Here is a 17,854-nt window from a genome sequence, read left to right on the forward strand (position 1 = left end):
AGTAAGAATGTATGCAACTAGATAGCATTTATTTCCCTCTCGTCTATACTTGTATAATTGTCACTAACGTCGGAGCATGCTGAGACTTATCCAAATCTCAGATTAATCTCAGTGATGATAAGAAAATGCTGATCAATGATGTTGATGTAAATGTCTTCTTTGCCTTCTTGACAATAAAGTTTAATAAAAAAAAAAAAAAAAAAAAAAAAAGTAGAGATGGCCTTTGGCAAAGACCCAGTCTCTCTGCACTTGGATACATGGCCCCCCAATCCTTCAAGCTTGCAGGTCATTAACCCTTCGAAGGGAGGAGAGCACGAGGAAGACTATTCTTCATGAAAGAACTGAGATGGGCGCGAGTCCTCATAGGTCGTGTAAGGAAGATGCTAAGGTCCCCTGAAGGGACTGGAGAAGGCTAAGGTGACCTTTTTAGACCTTTCATAAACGCTTCAACAAATGGATTCTGAAGCCGCACGGATGTCCCATGCTCTGTAGGTAGGCGGGAACAGCTGCTAGTCGTACCGTTGTGGAAGACCTTGGTAGGTGCACCAAGGCACGGGTAATGTCTTACTGTGGGTTGCAGGCGCTGTTTGGGAAGGCCGTTACCGTAATGGGCACATCTTTTCTATCTGGCAACGCAGAACGCCTGTGGGATTCCTGGCGCCTTCCCGGCCAGTTGAAGGATTTTCATGCAATACTCATTAAGCTGGAGGTGATCGCCCTCAAGGACCTCCCGGCCAAACCGAGGCGGAGTGACCCGACTTTGGACTGGAGGAGTTGGCTTTGCTGCTGCGTGAGGAGAGCTGGGCGAAGAGGCCGCTGTCTTTGGAGATGGGTGGACGGTTCCGGGAGAGGGGACTACCACGGCTGAGGTGCCTAGGTTGGCGCCACGTGAATTAGGCACATTAGTGCTTGTTGCAGTCGCCTCAGCACATCAGGAATGAGTGGTAGCTAATGTTGTGGGAACTTCTCTGGCGAGTTCATCCACGGACGGCTGCCCATGGATTCTGGGGTTGGCATACCCAGAGTAAAAGCTTTGCCTTCCCATTCTTTCGACTGGGAGTCGTGTATTGAAGTATTGTTGGAGCAAGTGAGCGTTGATTTGCCACTGGTATGTTTGTTGCTGTGTTGTGCTGAGTCGATATCCACTCCCGAGAGGTGTCTGACTGAGAGCACCACTTAGGGACTCAGACCCAGGGTAGATTGTCTCTGCTTCAGAGGACAATTGTGGCGAATGTGTGACCCCACCCTGTTTTTTTTTTTTATTATAATTTGTACGTCTTGCACTTTAGTTCTTTGCAAATAGACATATTCTTGGCATGTTTACCTATGAAGCAATGGCTCAGTGTTCAGTGCATTGCACCTTTCTGTCGACAGTCCCCTCACATCGGCAGCCATCCTGTAAGTGAGCGGTCTAGTCGTCAGAAGGGGGGAGGAAGTGGAGAGGTTATTGTCCCTGGCCTTAATTAGAATGGTCAATGCGCAGCCATGCAGCGGGTGAACCAAAGTTAAGCCCGTCTGTGCCCGTCCACGCTTAGCACCAGCCTCGCTGCCCAGGTTTCCTCCCAGCGGGGTCCTCGCATAAGCTACTCATCTAAGGAGATTCATGCCCTGAATCTTGGCGCACCATGCACAACTGTAATGATGCCTTTGGTGCGCTCCCTGAAGTTGCCGGGCCGCATGGGGTCTGCTAACATTTCGCAATCACTGTCGAATGGTAGTAAACACTCTAAGCACACACTGGTGATCCAGCGGTGTTAATGTGTGCTCCCTCCATAAGATTGCACTCTCCATCTGTGACCTCCTTAGGGGGGAGTGTTCAGATACACTCGTTCTTATGGAAACATGGATGAGCGACAGCTCTGCGCTGGATGGCTGGTGGGAGGGACTGCTTGGAAACAGGATTCCCAGAGCCTGAACCTTGGCATTCCCACAGATCAGGGAAACAAGTGTTTCTTCAGCAGCAGGCATCAGTGAGCCAGGCTGGCTGGGGCATGGATCATCATGTGTGGTTGGAGGTCTTTGGTTTAGCAGACTACTTGGGGCCGATTCACAGAACTAATCTGAGACAAAATCCTAAACTTACTAATTTTGGAATTCACTGAAGGCATTTAGTAGTAGTAAAGACAGACTTAAGACAGACTTAAGACAAAATCCCAACTTTAGTACTACTAAATGCCTTCAGTGAATTCCAAAAGTAGTACATTTACGATTTTGTCTCTAATTACTTCTGTGAATTGGGCCCATTGGGCGCTGAATTCCTTCAGTCTCCACAGCAGCACCTCGAAGAAAGAAAGGTGTATATGTGCCTTGGGTGCCTGAAAGGTGGGGAGTGTGTAGGGCGCTGGGCAGTACGCTGCCGGTTAGAAACAGTTCTACAGGAACAGAGTGGCTTCAGCGCCATAAAAGGATTCATGGGCAGGGAGGTCAGTAACTGGGTTCATCTGGTAACGAGGGATTTCCCATTCTTCCTTCGCTTCCCCGCGACCTCTGCTTATGCTCCTTCTCTTCAATCAGAGGTTAGCTGCAGCCAAACTGTGGCAAACCAATGCCTGAAACGTGCCTCACAGCGATGGACCAAACACTCAGTCAGGCTGCACTTCTGATGCCTGAATCCTTTGGCCTAGTAGGAGGGCGGGGCTTCATGAGGGTCACTGCAGGCGGAGAGCCACAAGAGGGCGCCAGACTGCCCCTGCCCAGACCACTTCTAGAGATCAGCCGGGAAGTACTCTAGAGATTGGCCCTGAAGGCCTCCAGCAGTGGTCTAAAGACCTGAAGCCCAGCTACATCCATCTACTGAGCTCAGGTCCACCCTTCTGCTAACACCTGGAACCAATGTCTTCAGAGGTGACGTGGAAAGAGTCCTCCTCGAAATCAAGGCATACATGGCGAGGAGGCTAGGGAGAGTTACTTCCTTATAGACCTTCTATTCTTTTGAGATTGTCCACACGATAAGTCATTCGACCTTCGCCCCCGGGACGAGGAACTGCCATTGGAATTCAGATCCACCCCACGGTTTCATGGCACACGCCTGAGGTTGTGCATCAAGATAAAAACCTGGGGATGCCGCTAACTCTCTCGTAGCCAGCGATTATGATAGAGAATATTAGGAGTGTGCACTCCCCAGGCCAGGAACGGCAGGGACTCCAGCAGCACGGAGGGCCCATCTGCCACGCTCTACATACAGAGTCGCCCACCCCCCATGAGACTCTTGGCCTGAGCTGCACACGCAATAAGGAACGGAGCTAGAAGAATGGGTGTTAGAAGGAAGCAGACTCACACGTCTGTTCTAGAGTAAAAACAACTCTTGGAAACACAATCTTAAAAGGACCAACCTCCCGCACTCAACTGACACTCAAAGCAATGCATCCTCAAAGTGGATTCTCTCACTTACCTTTCTCAGAAGGGCAAAGCCTGGAGACATTCCCAAACTCAATGTCCTGAAGTAACCTGAAAGTAAAGCAGAGTATGTCAGGGCTGAACTGGAAGAAACGTGCTGCCTCCTGCAGCATACATGCAACACAGTCCAATGGTCTACCATCCCCTATGTGATGAACGCTCAGCGTCCAGCAGCTTCCCTTCCTGCACAACGTACACACAACACCCTCCCACGGGTACTGTTCTGCACATGGCATCTTCAAAGCTGTGCCACTGTCCGCCCTCTTCCATGCTCCAGTCTTACCACCTTCATACACCGTAAACTCACGGTCCTTCCACCGTCCAGCCGCTCCATGGGATGCACCCAGGAATGTCCCAATGTCTGCTCCCCCATACAGTACCCTCCCACCGTCTCCCCCCATACAGTGTACATGGAAGGCGTTCCACCATCAACCTGCACAGGCGGCAGATTTCGCGACACCGCAAGGCCGTCCCCAGACAGCATGCACACTGCGCCCTCTCCATGCAGCGAACACTCAATGCACAAACAATGTAACCTAAGCTCACCCCTGGCGCCCTCGGTGCTCCACACACGTCCTGTCGGACACACGCCATGCGCATGCGGGGTCTCGAGACAGGATGCATTTCCTGCAGCTATCATGCCTCTCGCAGTCGATCAGATCCATCTGCACGACTCCGCCATTGGAGCCAACGTAGATCCAGTTCTGTGGAGGAAGGAGATAAAATTAACATAAGAAAGAAAGGAAGAAAGAAAGAGTGAAGGAAGGAAGGAAGGAAAAAAAGAAGGAAAGAAAGAAAAAAATGGAAAGAAAGAAAAAAACAAGAAAGAAAGAAAGGAACGAAAGAAAAGAAGGAAGGAGAGAAGAAAAATAATGAAGGAAGAAAGAAAGAAAGGAAAGAAAGGAAGAAAGAAAAGGAGGAAGGAAAGAAAGTAGGAAAAAGAAAGAAAGAAAAAAGAAAGAAGGAAGGAAAGAAGGAAAGAAAGAAAGAAGAAAAGAAAAAAGAACGAAAGGAAAGAAAAAGCAGGAAAGAGAAAAAGAAGGAAGGGAAGAAAGAAGGAAAGAAAGAGGTAATTGTGGCTGATGTTCCGCGGAGCGGTCCACGCAAAGAGCTTCCTCAAGAATGTACGAAAGAAAGGGGCTCAAGAACCCACTGAAGCCTCCGGCCATCACTGTCCCGTCCGCAGCAGACTCCGCACAAGACACCTCTTACACCGAGAATGCACTACAGACAACTGTCATTACAGAGACCTGGTCTCTCACATCTGCTCATATATCTTTGATGCTTCTGTCCCCACAGGATACAACACAACGAGCCAACACAACAGCAGACGGTGCCACACAAAGATGAACGAATACTCCTCACCTTCTACATCTCCAGAACCATCTGCTCTCAACTCCACAGATCTGCTCACAGTCATTCACTGAGCTCAGCCTCCCACAGTCACCCATCTCATCGACCCACCCTTGGAGCCACCTCAACTGGGACATCGCACATCGCATCATCGTTGTGCCGTCAATTTACTACTTCAACAAAATCTTCATCCAAGAGATCGGTCTCCTGGTAGACTCCACAACCCAGACCATAAAGCAACACACCAACGACTCAACCAATGCCGAAGGGACCACCGCGTCTCCACCACCAAGGAACTCTCAACTGCCAAGCTTAGTGCACTATGAGTCCGCAGTGTGATCCCAATCCTCATGTATGGATGTCACAAACACACGGTACACTCTTCGATGGAGTGGGATACCGGATGAGAGAGAAACAGTTTATTAGAGAAGAAAGGCGAGAATGGTAAGAGATGCCAAAAATCAATTGTGTGTCCTATACATACATCTAGAAGCATGTCCTTGCAAGATGGAAAAACATAGCCATGGGTTGCATATAGACCACAGCACAGCTAAGTCTTCTGGGGCCTGGAGTTAAAGGGAGGAAGAGAACAAGACTGTCTTCGACCCGACAAGAAGGAATCGAGCCACCTTATCACACGGCCGGAGAAAGCTGCAGAGAGACTTCAAACCATGAGCACCTGACAGAACTGCCACCCAGGACTACCCACGGGTCATCCAGCATGGACGAGGCCACCGTACCCCGGACACAAAATCTGCCAGGTCAAGCATCAAGAAGCAGAGACTTCTCCGCAAACCTCTGAAGTCATGCAAAGGCAAACGTCTCATGTCCTTCCCACATCATAACAAACACCAATGACTTGGATTGAACAGGCTCCAACGTCTCCTTGGGAAGACACAAAGCCAGAAAACCATGGTCCACCCGTCTCTCCTTTGGAAAACAAGCCCCTGTGCCTTGTGAAGCCGACCGCAGAACCCAGTCACATGCCCGGCCCTCTCCCACTTGGATGGTGGGCCCTCCCTGCTTCACGCCGCCTCAGTCACAAACATCCTACACCTGCTCAACAAAGGTCATATGAGCACAACACCTGCACCTGATGGAACTTCTACAGGATGGCTTTATCTACAAGGCTTGTTGAGTCATCCACAAGAGAGTAAATGCAAACCCGTCAGAAAGTTACATCTCAGATGGCCAACACAAAGCCATCCTATGGCCAGACTTGAAATGAAGAAAGAAAAATGACAAAAGTGCAGGCCAACAGCCCGCCCACCAACGAGCCATAGGCGTCAACAACATCTGTGCATAGGTCCTGCTCGAAGGTCTCCCGCAGTGAGACTGAAATGCGTCTCTCTATGGAGATACAGGCTGTCGCAGATACAAGCCTCTGGGATATCCCTGTCCCATGAGCCGTACGCAGCGATGCTCCATCACCCTCCAAGACGAAGGAGAATGATCCCCAGATCCCACTGCTGCTTCCAAGTCAGGGCTTAACTTCATACTTCTATCTGTCGACATAAACATCAATGATGGACCAGCCAACCTCGGAGCCACCATGCTGCAGCTGCCACCCCCTTCAAACCCATCTACGCTGGGCGAGTCGCCTTCACGCGGACCCCAGGATGAAGCCAAAAACAGGGGGAACAAGGGAGAGATGAGCCATGGACCCCCCACGAATGTAGTTCAGTAGACCTTCCATTGGAGCCGACAAGGGGCCCACGTCCAATGGCAGTTCAAGGCTCCAGGCTGCCTCTGAACGACAGCCAAACTCACAGAGAAACACAAAAACAAAACGCAATGGGTGCAAGGCTTGAGTGAATGCCATCACTCACCAACTACTGTCATTGCATGTCAGAGCCCCTCATTTCTGCTGGGAGCCTGAAAGCCTCAGAGCAGCGCCCCCAGCAGGACATGGTCAGTATGCCCTAGGAATGTCAGGAAATGAACCAACACAAGCCTGAGGTCCAACACCGACCCGAAGCTACAGCCAAACACCCTCTGACCCGAGCCACAGGAAGACAAAGACGTGGTCTTTCTCCATCTGACAGCAAGTCAACCTGCCTCAAAGCACCACCCGCTGCCGCCTCCCTGGGCTGGCCTTACCTCAAACAGCTGCAGGCTTTCCACCGGCTGCTCCTCAGGAAACAGGGACAGGTCTTCAAGGATGTATGTGGTGGTCCTGATGCTGACCGCCTTGTGGAGGTGTCCATCCACTGCAGAGAGACCATGGACAGTCAAGAGAGGGCGTCAGGAAGGTGTGCGCACAGCGACCCTTCTCACCCAGGCACAAAGTCACACTTTCTAAGCATCGCAGATGTGCACATCACCCTGTACAAATATCTCACCTGCACCAGGCACAGCATCTCATCTCACCTGTGACAATATGCAGCCAACACAACGCACTGTCATCGGTATCAAGCAAAGGGCATACTCTCACCTGCGCCCAGGACATGGCTTTTGTAGTTCGGACTGGACTGTTCCCATGGGGCACAGGGTCAGCGCTGATTTGCATATCGCCATTGTCTAACCCAGGGTGGTGTGGAGTGGAAAAACGATGGATTTGGGCCCAGATCTTTGGACTGGGGTGAATGTATGACATTGTTCTACATTCTGTCCATCATTGTTGTGTTTGCAGTTACTCACCTGCGCCCAGACACAACACACCTAACCATCAATGTCCAGGTACGGGCCAACATACCTTCAATGTACCACTATCATCGTAACTCACCTGTGCCCAGGTACAGCACACCAGGTCATCAATCTACCTCTACCAGTGTAACTCACCTGTGCCCAGGTGCGGCCCATTCTTTCACCTGGGCTAGGTACAGCACAACACACCTTCAATGTACCATTATCACTGTAACTCAGCTCTGCCCAGGTACAGCACATCATACCTGTGCCCAGGTCATCAATCTACCTCTACCAGTGTAACTCACCTGTGCCCAGATACAGCACATCAGGAGAAAGTTGCCCTATAAACTGTTTGCCCTTCATACACTTATTGTTCTTTGCTCTGTATGATGCTGTCTGGAAAAATATTATTTTCTAATATTACAAGAATCATTGGATTTACCTTCACGGCTTTTGAGCACCAGAAGAAAGTTGTCCCGCCGTGCCTGTACTGATCCAAAGTCTTCATGCTCACACCACTCCAGGTTGCCTGTTGACCCTTGGTTTAATGTTTGTCCTGATGAAGACCCGATGCAGAGTCGGAAAACCTAATTCAGGCATTAGTCGGGTCGAAACATCGACATTATCCTTCCCGGCCTGGATTGAATATCCACATTCCTTCTGGTTGAGGAGTCTTTATTCCTTGACCATCTACTTTTACTATGGACTAGAATTTAAACTAAGGCAGCTTTCAAAGAGGCCTTTGTTGTTTTGGCTCTTTTGGACCCGCTGGCGCCACGGTTTAATTTTGAAGTAAAAACAATAACCTTTTTACATTCTTTCTATTCTTCTTTTTTCCATAACACTCTCCACAACAACACTGCTACCTTACATCTTTTTATGCACTTCTGAGCAACCGCATCCACATTCATAAATGTATGTTTTTGAACAATTATGCACTATAAATTGAATGTATTCTTTGAAATAAATCAAGTGGTGCCTGTCTTTACTCTCTGTGCCTAGGTCCAGCACTTCACCTCACCTGTACATGGATACAGAACTTCACCTCACCTGTACATGGATACAGAACTTCACCTCACATGTGCCTAGGTACAGCACTTCACCTCACATGTGCCTAGGAGCAGCACTTCATACAGCTCTTGTGCACCTAAGCACAGCATGCCATGCTGTTCATTCATCTCACCTGTGAACAGATACTGCACTTCATCTCACCTGTGCATAGGAGTAGCACTACATCTCACCTGTGCATAGGAGTAGCACTACATCTCACCTGTGCATAGGAGTAGCACTACATCTCACCTGTGCATAGGAGTAGCACTCCACCTCACCTGTGCATAGGAGTAGCACTCCACCTCACCTGTGCGTAGGAGTAGCACTCCACCTCACCTGTGCATAGGAGTAGCACTAAATCTCACCTGTGCATAGGAGTAGCACTACACCTCACCTGTGCATAGGAGTAGCACTACATCTCACCTGTGCATAGGAGTAGCACTACATCTCACCTGTGCATAGGAGTAGCACTACATCTCACCTGTGCATAGGAGTTGCACTTCACCTCACCTGTGCATAGGAGTTGCACTTCACCTCACCTGTGCACAGGTGCAGCACTTCATACACCTCTTGTGCACCCATGCAGAGCATGCCATGCTGTTCATAAGGCTCACCTGTTCCCAGGTACAGCACGTCATACACCTTTCCATCCAGAGCAGCCACATTCCGGACGGCCATCTTGCGGTAGCGTGTGTCCTGCTTCACCAGCATCGGCACTTTATTCCGGGGGCTGACGCTCTCCTCCATGAGGGGGTGGTCACGAATGAAGGTGAGCGCGCGGTCAGGAAAGTTACCCTTGCACTGAGGAGGGAAAGAGACCGGGGTCAGCGCTGAGAATTAACTACCACCCAACTCTTCCGCACCCAAAACCTCCAATATTCAAATATCCCTACACTCATTCTCCTACATCCACGTCATCCCCCCACTTTTCCCATACCTTAATTTCACTCATACCTGCACAACTCCAAGACTCCCCAGACTGCCACTCGTCACACCTCTGACTCCCCCACTTATCCCCTCCCCCAAACTTACCACAGTGCCTCCTACTCATGAACTCACAGGAGCCTCAGGGTGGAACTTGTACTCACCGTTCCCGGCCGAGGCTCAGGGACGCTGCTGAGGGGGACAGTGGTCCACTTGTCGCACAAATGCTCAAACTCCTTGAAGGTGCCTTCCATGGCTTTGTGGATGTCCAGGATATCGTAAGCGCACACGGCGGAGACCGCACTCGCTTCCCTGTTGACCAAAACAAAGCCCAGCACATCAAGGTCAACGCGCAAGAGGAACTGAATGAAGGGGGTGTTAAAGAGGGGAACATGGGGGACAAGGGAAAGAGGCACAAGGTGAGGATGCCTCTAGACAGAGAGCCAGGAACACGCCAGAGGGACAATTTGTGGAAAGTAGCAGAGAGATTAGGCCTGAGTTGCAAATTCTGTTCCGCACGTGGAATTTGCGGAATCTGGGTAATTTCGCGTTCCGCGGAGAACGCAAAATTACCAAAAATTCCACGATCCGCTATTTCGCATAATTTTTTGCTTGTTCATGCTTTCAAAATGCATGTTCGCGAGATATTTCTCCCCGAGCATGCAAACAGGAAAAAAGCATTGCGAACGGGCGGAACAAGCAATTCCGCGTGTTTGCTAAACTTTTGCGTGCCTGCGGAGATTTTTTACCATTTCACAGAGCTTTGCGTAGCACGACTACGCAAATTCAACCCACTCCTTAGAGAGATATGTTGAGGAAGGCACCAGGGGATATGGGGAGGAAGACGACAGGGTAGGAAAGCACCAGGAGGACAGGCTCAGAAGGGTACAGGAAGGATGCGAAAGAGACATGAAGGGTGCTTAAGCTTCTCCAGCAGACGCTGGCCAGGCCCGAGAGACACTCACCATTCAGAGGAGAAGATGCCAAAGAAGACAGTGGACTCCCAGGTGCGGCCCGGCAGGGTGAAGACGTCCTGGAGGATGTTAAAGTTCACACCACTCTGGCTGTCGAAGCACAACAGCTGTGTCTTCAGGAAAGTGGTCCAGCGCTTCTGGAGAGTCTTCTGGCCACCCCTGTCACCCTGAGGAGGAGAAAGAGCAACTAGTATGAGCGTGGGTACGTTGGCGTCAGAGGAGACATGACAGGCAAGGCAAAACTGTGATTAAAAAAAAGGGACTGAGAAACAGAGCCAAACATGATGAATGAGACCAGACCAGTGCACAGAGGAGGCAAAAAAGAGGTGACAAGAGGCAAAAAAGGAGGTGACAAGAGAGGCAAAAAGGAGGTGACGAGAGGCAAAAAAGGAGGTGACGAGAGGCAAAAAAGGAGGTGACAAGAGGCAAAAAAGGAGGTGACAAGAGAGGCAAAATGGAGGTGACAAAAGAGGCAAAAAGGAGGTGTCGAGAGAGGCAAAAAGAAGGTGGCGAGAGAGGCAAAAAGGAGGTGACAAGAGAGGCAAAAAGGAGGTGGCAAGAGAGGCAAAAAGGAGGTGGCAAGAGAGGCAAAAAGGAGGTGGCGAGAGAGGCAAAAAGGGGGTGGCGAGAGAGGCAAAAAGGAGGTGGCGAGAGAGGCAAAAAGGAGGTGGCGAGAGAGGCAAAAAGGAGGTGGCGAGAGAGGCAAAAAGGAGGTGGCGAGAGAGGCAAAAAGGAGGTGGCGAGAGAGGCAAAAAGGAGGTGGCGAGAGAGGCAAAAAGGAGGTGGCGAGAGAGGCAAAAAGGAGGTGGCGAGAGAGGCAAAAAGGAGGTGGCGAGAGGCAAAAAGGAGGTGGCGAGAGAGGCAAAAAGGAGGTGTCGAGAGAGGCAAAAAGGAGGTGTCGAGAGAGGCAAAAAGGAGGTGTCGAGAGAGGCAAAAAGGAGGTGTCGAGAGAGGCAAAAAGGAGGTGTCGAGAGAGGCAAAAAGGAGGTGTCGAGAGAGGCAAAAAGGAGGTGTCGAGAGAGGCAAAAAGGAGGTGTCGAGAGAGGCAAAAAGGAGGTGTCGAGAGAGGCAAAAAGGAGGTGTCGAGAGAGGCAAAAAGGAGGTGTCGAGAGAGGCAAAAAGGAGGTGTCGAGAGAGGCAAAAAGGAGGTGTCGAGAGAGGCAAAAAGGAGGTGTCGAGAGAGGCAAAAAGGAGGTGTCGAGAGAGGCAAAAAGAAGGTGTCGAGAGAGGCAAAAAGAAGGTGTCGAGAGAGGCAAAAAGAAGGTGTCGAGAGAGGCAAAAAGAAGGTGTCGAGAGAGGCAAAAAGAAGGTGTCGAGAGAGGCAAAAAGAAGGTGGCGAGAGAGGCAAAAAGGAGGTGACGAGAGACGCAAAAAGGAGGTGACGAGAGAGGTAAAAAGGAGGTGACAAGAGGCAACAAGCATTGGCATAGCCAATAGGTCTCACCTTTGGGACCTTATAAGCGTTTAGTTATCCAGCACAATATCCTTGGTGCAACCACATCAACTGTTGCATGGCAAAACACTTATAAAGTCCCAAAGGCGAGACCTATTGGCTATGCCAATGCTTGTTTATTCTGGTGTTGAGATAAAATTAAATAAAAAGATTTTGAAACAAAATCCATGTTACAAGTGCAGCACGAAAACAACCTAAACCAGGAATGTTTAAAACATTTTTAAGAACATCATCTTTGTAGTCCTGATCATGTGCATTCATTCTTTGTTTCATGCGTTTTATATTTCGCTGTCCTGGAAAGGCAGAAACGATGTAATTATATTAAGTGGTGTTAATATGCAGAAAAAAAATAAGAAAGGTACAAAAAGTCAAACTGCAGCACTGAAAACCATCTAATATAACCACAATCCCACTGTTGTTGCAGTGCGTGTGTCCTTTGAGGAGTAATAGCTGTCCTTAAGACATTTCAGGCTATTAGCTGAGATCATTAGCAGTCTTCACTTAAACGTGAAATGGCTGCCTCGGTAAATTCAGACTAAGAACAGATGGTTAAAACAGGGGATTGAACAGCAGAACATTTAGGAGTGATGTTTCAATATATCTATTCAAAGGGACTGGACTGAGGCATCTATATATCTTTATACAACATAACGAACAGCAGTAGTGCTGACGTTGCAACACACAGAGAATAAAATGTAGGGGCATTTGTAGAAGCCACAACCGTAACCTGCAATGTAGAACTCTGTACTTTGCCATTTGTGCAGGATATAAAGGAAAATGCTACTTACCAGTATGCATCTGTTCTTGGCATGTAGAGCTGACGAGTTGTACACTTAGCATTAGATCGCCATAATTGCAGGTTGTTGTTGTCTTGGAAGAAGTCTTTGTAGTTACGAGATAGGTGACTCCTCCCTTGGACAATACTGCGCATGGGCATCGGCTCCATCCTTAGATTGTTTTTCGCCATGATGGGAAATGATGGAGTTAGTACAAGTAAAAAAAAAGGATGTCCATGCGTGTGCATCTAAGTAAGATGAGAACTGGAACGGATACAAGTCCCGGGGAGGCGGGAGGGCGTGTACAACTCTGCAGCTCTACATGCCAAGAACAGATGCATACTGGTAAGTAGCATTTTCTGTTCGAGGCATGTGAGCTGCAGATTGTACACTTAGCATTGATTGTGCAGCAGTGTCTCTCATAGCAGTGGTTGCAGCGGTTTGAAACAGATTTAACCCCTTCGACGCTCATGACGAGCCCAGCTCGTCATGGAGTTTCCATTGACTTCAATGGAAATTACATGGGAAGCCATAAAACACCTTAGCATCCAAGTGGTTAAGGACAGCCTGGCCTACTGCAACTTGCTGCTTGGCTTGCACATCAACACAATAGTGTTTAGTGAAGGTGTGTGGTGTAGACCATGTTGCTGCCTTGCATATGTCTTCTAGGGGGATGTTTCCTAAGAAAGCCATAGAGGCTCCTAGTTTGCAAGTGGAGTGCGCTCTAGGAGGAACTGGTAATGTACATTTAGCCTTTAGATAGCAGATTTGTATACACTTTACAATCCACCTTGCGATCCCACCTTTAGAGATGGGGTTGCCTTTGTGTGGAGGAGAGAAAGATACAAACAGTTGTTTTGTTTTTCTAAAAGATTTAGTCCTATCTATATAGTATAGAAGAGCTCTTCTACCATCTAGAGTATGTAAAGCCCTTTCCGCTACAGAGTCTGGGTTTTGGAAAAACACAGGTAACTCTACGGATTGATTGAAGTGAAAAGGAGTGATAACCTTTGGAAGACATTTTGGATTAGATCTAAGAACCACTTTGTTAGGATGTATTTGAAAAAATGGTTCTTGTATAGTGAAAGCTTGTATCTCACTTACTCTTCTAAGAGAGGTGATAGCAACAAGGAAAGCTGTTTTCCATGTTAGGAATTGCAGTTCACATTTATGTAGAGGTTCGAAAGGTGGTCCCCTGAGCCTTGTAAGGACAACGTTTAAGTTCCACACAGGAGAAGGTGGCAACCTGGGTGGGATTATTCTTTTTAATCCTTGCATGAATGCTTTGATTGCAGGCACTCTGAAGAGAGACAGATGTTGTCTGTTTAGTAAATACGCTGCAATTGCTGCAGGGTGCAGGCGTATGGAAGAATGTGACAAATTAAACCTTTGTAGATGTAAAAGGTAACAAAAGATATTCTGGATGGAAGCATCCAGGGGATCAATGTCATTATTGTTACAATATATTGCGAATCTTTTCCATTTAGCGGCATAACACGCTCTGGTAGGGGGTCTTCTACCCTCTTTAATGATGTTCATACAGGTCTGGTGGTAGGTTTAAGTAATCAAACTCCAAGACTTAAGGAGCCAGATCGCTAAATTCAGTTGTTTTGGTTCTGGGTGTCTGATTTCTCCATGGTTCTGTGTTAACAGGGAGGGTGTGAGCTGTAATTTCTGATGTGGAACCAGAGAGAGATCCAGCAGTGTGGTGAACCACGGCTGGCGTGCCCATGTGGGGGCTACTAGTATCAGCTTGAGAGACTGTTGTCTGAGCTTGCGCACTACTAGTGGAATGAGTGGGAGAGGCGGAAAAGCGTACGCAAATCTGCCTGACCAGTTCATCCATATTGCATTGCCCTTGGACAATGGGTGTGGAAACCTGGCGGCGAAGGTTGGGCATTTCGCATTTTCGTGTGTGGCAAACAGATCTATCTGTGGATGCCCCCACATTTGGAAGAACGGTTGAAGGACTTGTGGATGCAGTTCCCATTCGTGAATCTGTTGTGACTGCCGACTTAACAGATCTGCTATCTGGTTGTGGAACCCTGGAAGGTGTTCTACTGTCAGATGTATATTTTGAGGAATGGCCCATCTCCAAATGTTCTGTGCGAGCTGGGACAGTTGCAGAGAGTGTGTCCCCCCCCTCTGTTTTTGTATATAGTACATGGCTGTCATATTGTCCGTCCGGATTAAGACAGCTTTGTTTTCTACTTGTAGTTGAAAAGTCTTGAGTGCTAAAAATATGGCTAGCAGCTCTAGATGGTTGATATGGAACAGTTTTTATTGATTGTTCCATTGACCTTGAGTTGTGTGATGTAAGAGATGGGCTCCCCATCCTGTGAGAGATGCGTCTGTTGTGAGCACTAACTGTGGAACAGGTTTGAGGAACGGCCGCCCTCTTGTCAAGTTTTTGGTGTTCCACCATTGCAGAGAGTGATGCGTGCGGCTGTCCATCAACACCAGGTCTGTTAGTTGACCTTGAGCCTGGTTCCACTGTTGTGCTAGACATTCTTGTAACGGGCGCATTTGCAGTCTTGCATGTGGAACTATGAAGATGCAAGACGCCATCATGCCTATTAGTCTCATGAACACTCTGGCTTGCAGAGACTGCTGGTGTTGAAAGGTGGAGACTAAGGCTTGAATGCTCTGTATCCTTGCTGGACTGGGATACGCTAGAGCTGTAGATGTGTCTATTGTAGCACCTAGATACTGGTGTACATGGGAAGGTTACAGGTACAACTTGGTGTAGTCGATTGTGAATCCCAAGTTGTGCAACGTTTGAATTGTTTGATATGTGTGTCGGACACATTGATTGAATGACTTGGCTTTTATGAGCCAATCGTCTAGATAAGGGAAGACATGTATCTGCTGCCTTCTAAGATGTTCTGCTACCACTGCTAAGCACTTTGTGAACACGCGTGGTGCTGTTGTTACCTCAAATGGAAGGACTTTGAACTGATAGTGTTGTCCTTGTATTACAAACCTTAGGTACTTCCTGTGAGCAGGGTGTATAGGAATGTGAAAGTAGGCGTCCTTGTGGGCTTCAGCACTGAAGAAGGTGTTTTCGGTGTGGGAGCTGGTGTCGTCGGCTTCGAGGCGTCGGACGATGGCTTCACACTTTTATGTTTAGAAGTGGACAGCTTCGGAGCCGGTACTTCTTTCGGTTCCGGTGCCGAGAAGTCTTTCTGTTTCGGTGCCAAGCCATCCTTTGGTTTCGGTGCCGAGCTAGCTTTGGGTTTTGGTGCAGATGGAAGAGGTGAAATCGGAACGTGCGGCTTGCTCGGTGCCGAGGCACTAGAAGGCTTAGTTGTTTTCTTCGGAGCCGGGCTCAAAGGCGGAGCTTTCAAAGCGGGTGTTTGGGCACGACTGGGCCCAGCGGGCGGAGTGCTGACCTTTGCCTTCGTTTGGGAACTGTATGTGGTGCAGGGGCAGTAGTACTCACGCGCTGACCCGATGGGATGGAGTAATCTGAGTCGTCTGCCTCTGATACGATCTGGAAATCAGGTGAATCTTCTTCTGGAACGAGCGGAACCTCTTCATCGAAGATATCTTCCGGTTCCGGAGCGGATCTCCTCATTTCGTGTCGACGGGCCCTCCGATCCCGGATGGTTTTCTTTGATCGGAAGGATGCACAAGCTGTGCAGGTCGATTCGTCGTGTTCTGGTGATAGCGATCACCACGAGGTCTGCAACCTCTGTCTAAGTGGAAACTTTGCTCGACATACCGGGCATCTTTTGAACGGAGTTCTGTCTATGAGGTGTAGGCCGCAAGGCGTCGATAGGGCCAACGGCCCGCGTCGATGACCGGAATCGAACTGATGGCGTCAAAACTATTATAGTCGATGTCGAAGGTAGTTTTTAGAAGTTTGAGGAAGTTTTGCGCTTCGAGGTGCTTGAAAAGTGTTTTTCTAGCTGGAGCGGAGAAACTTTCATCCGAACCCAGTGGCGGAAAAAACAATCTAAGGATGGAGCCGATGCCCATGCGCAGTATTGTCAAAGGGAGGAGTCACCTATCTCATGACTACAAAGACTTCTTCCAAGAAGACAACAACCTGCAATCATCCGAGCCCAACAGCAGGTGGCGATCTAATGCCAAGTGTACAATCTGCAGCTCATATGCCTCAAACACATGTTTTGAGGTGATACACTCTTGTTAACAAAATGAAGTGGTACCCGTGGTGAAGGATATTTAATGGGAGTTGTCTATTATATATCCGCGACCGGCTAAATGGAATTGATTATTTCATTTTCTGCCGGCAGTCTTTTGAATAGCAATGGTTATTTACAAGCCGCCCGGCCTCCGTCTACATTACCTAGTTACTATCCAGCCAGTCGCCACCTAAATAGTAATGCATATTTAGTATTCAGCTGGCAGCCACCTAAATGACAATCTTATCAACCACCCCGCCTCACGTGACAAGAACGTCACATAGTACCCTGAGCATCTTTTCTCTATGTGTCCTCACCAGATGTGAGTCATCAGTTACATCTGGGGTCTCAGTGCTGGAGAAAGTCAGCATGCGGCCTGGGACAGCGAGGAGATTGTGGGGGAAGCACGCAAGCTGGAGGAGAGAGGAAAGACTGCCTGGAAGCGAGGATAGTCTAACGGAGAGGGTCAGGGAAAGGGATGAGCAGGGTTAACAAACCGACTGGGAGACGAGCAGACATACTGTGAGGAGAATGGGCATATGGAAATAAAACAGAGGAGAAGCGGCAGGCAGAGATTGGGTAGGCTGAGCACAGATCAAGGAGGCTTATTGGAGAGTGGGAGAAATAAACAGACTGGGCGGAGAGAAGGAAGGCTCTGATGAGAAATGGTCAAACTAAGAGGAGAGTGGCCACAGTGCGCGAATTAAGAGTAGGCTGGAGAGGGTGGGCTGAGGAGATGAGCACGGAGAAGAAACAGACCGGGAGGACATGGCTTCAGTGCTTAATTAAAAAGAAAAAAATCAAGCATTGGCTGCACGGCCCGTGAAAGTGATCACGATCAAAGACAAATGGCGGCTGCGCGCGTGCACGCTCACGTGAACGCAAGTGCTAGGCCACCAAAGCCTGAGGCAGCACTTTGGAAACCCACACACTAAATTTCTCGCAGAGCAGCGCATGCGCTGGCTCAGCGAGACCTAAAAAGGAGATAACAAGAGGCAAACGGGAGGTGACGAGAGAGGCAAACAGGAGGGGACGAGAGAGGCAAACAGGAGGGGACGAGAGAGGCAAACAGGAGGTGACGAGCGAGGCAAACAGGAGGGGACGAGAGAGGCAAACAGGAGGGGACGAGAGAGGCAAACAGGAGGGGACGAG

General features: G+C 48.9%; 1 protein-coding gene across 1 annotated transcript in view; it reads right to left on the reverse strand.

Annotated features, from left to right (window-relative positions):
* The window catches only part of SEMA4F (ssemaphorin 4F), a 268,518-nt gene that overhangs the window by 22,704 nt on the left and 227,960 nt on the right, over positions 1 to 17,854 (reverse strand). Inside the window, exons 9-14 of the mRNA XM_078678828.1 lie at positions 10,317 to 10,492; positions 9,516 to 9,663; positions 9,042 to 9,228; positions 6,850 to 6,959; positions 3,943 to 4,100; positions 3,392 to 3,447 (exon numbers count right to left, since the gene is read on the reverse strand). Coding sequence (XP_078534954.1) covers positions 3,392 to 3,447; positions 3,943 to 4,100; positions 6,850 to 6,959; positions 9,042 to 9,228; positions 9,516 to 9,663; positions 10,317 to 10,492 — 835 coding nt within the window. The remainder of the gene's footprint in view (positions 1 to 3,391; positions 3,448 to 3,942; positions 4,101 to 6,849; positions 6,960 to 9,041; positions 9,229 to 9,515; positions 9,664 to 10,316; positions 10,493 to 17,854) is intronic.

Source organism: Lissotriton helveticus, chromosome 2_2 (assembly GCF_964261635.1).
Source record: "Lissotriton helveticus chromosome 2_2, aLisHel1.1, whole genome shotgun sequence".
NCBI lineage: Eukaryota > Metazoa > Chordata > Amphibia > Caudata > Salamandridae > Lissotriton > Lissotriton helveticus.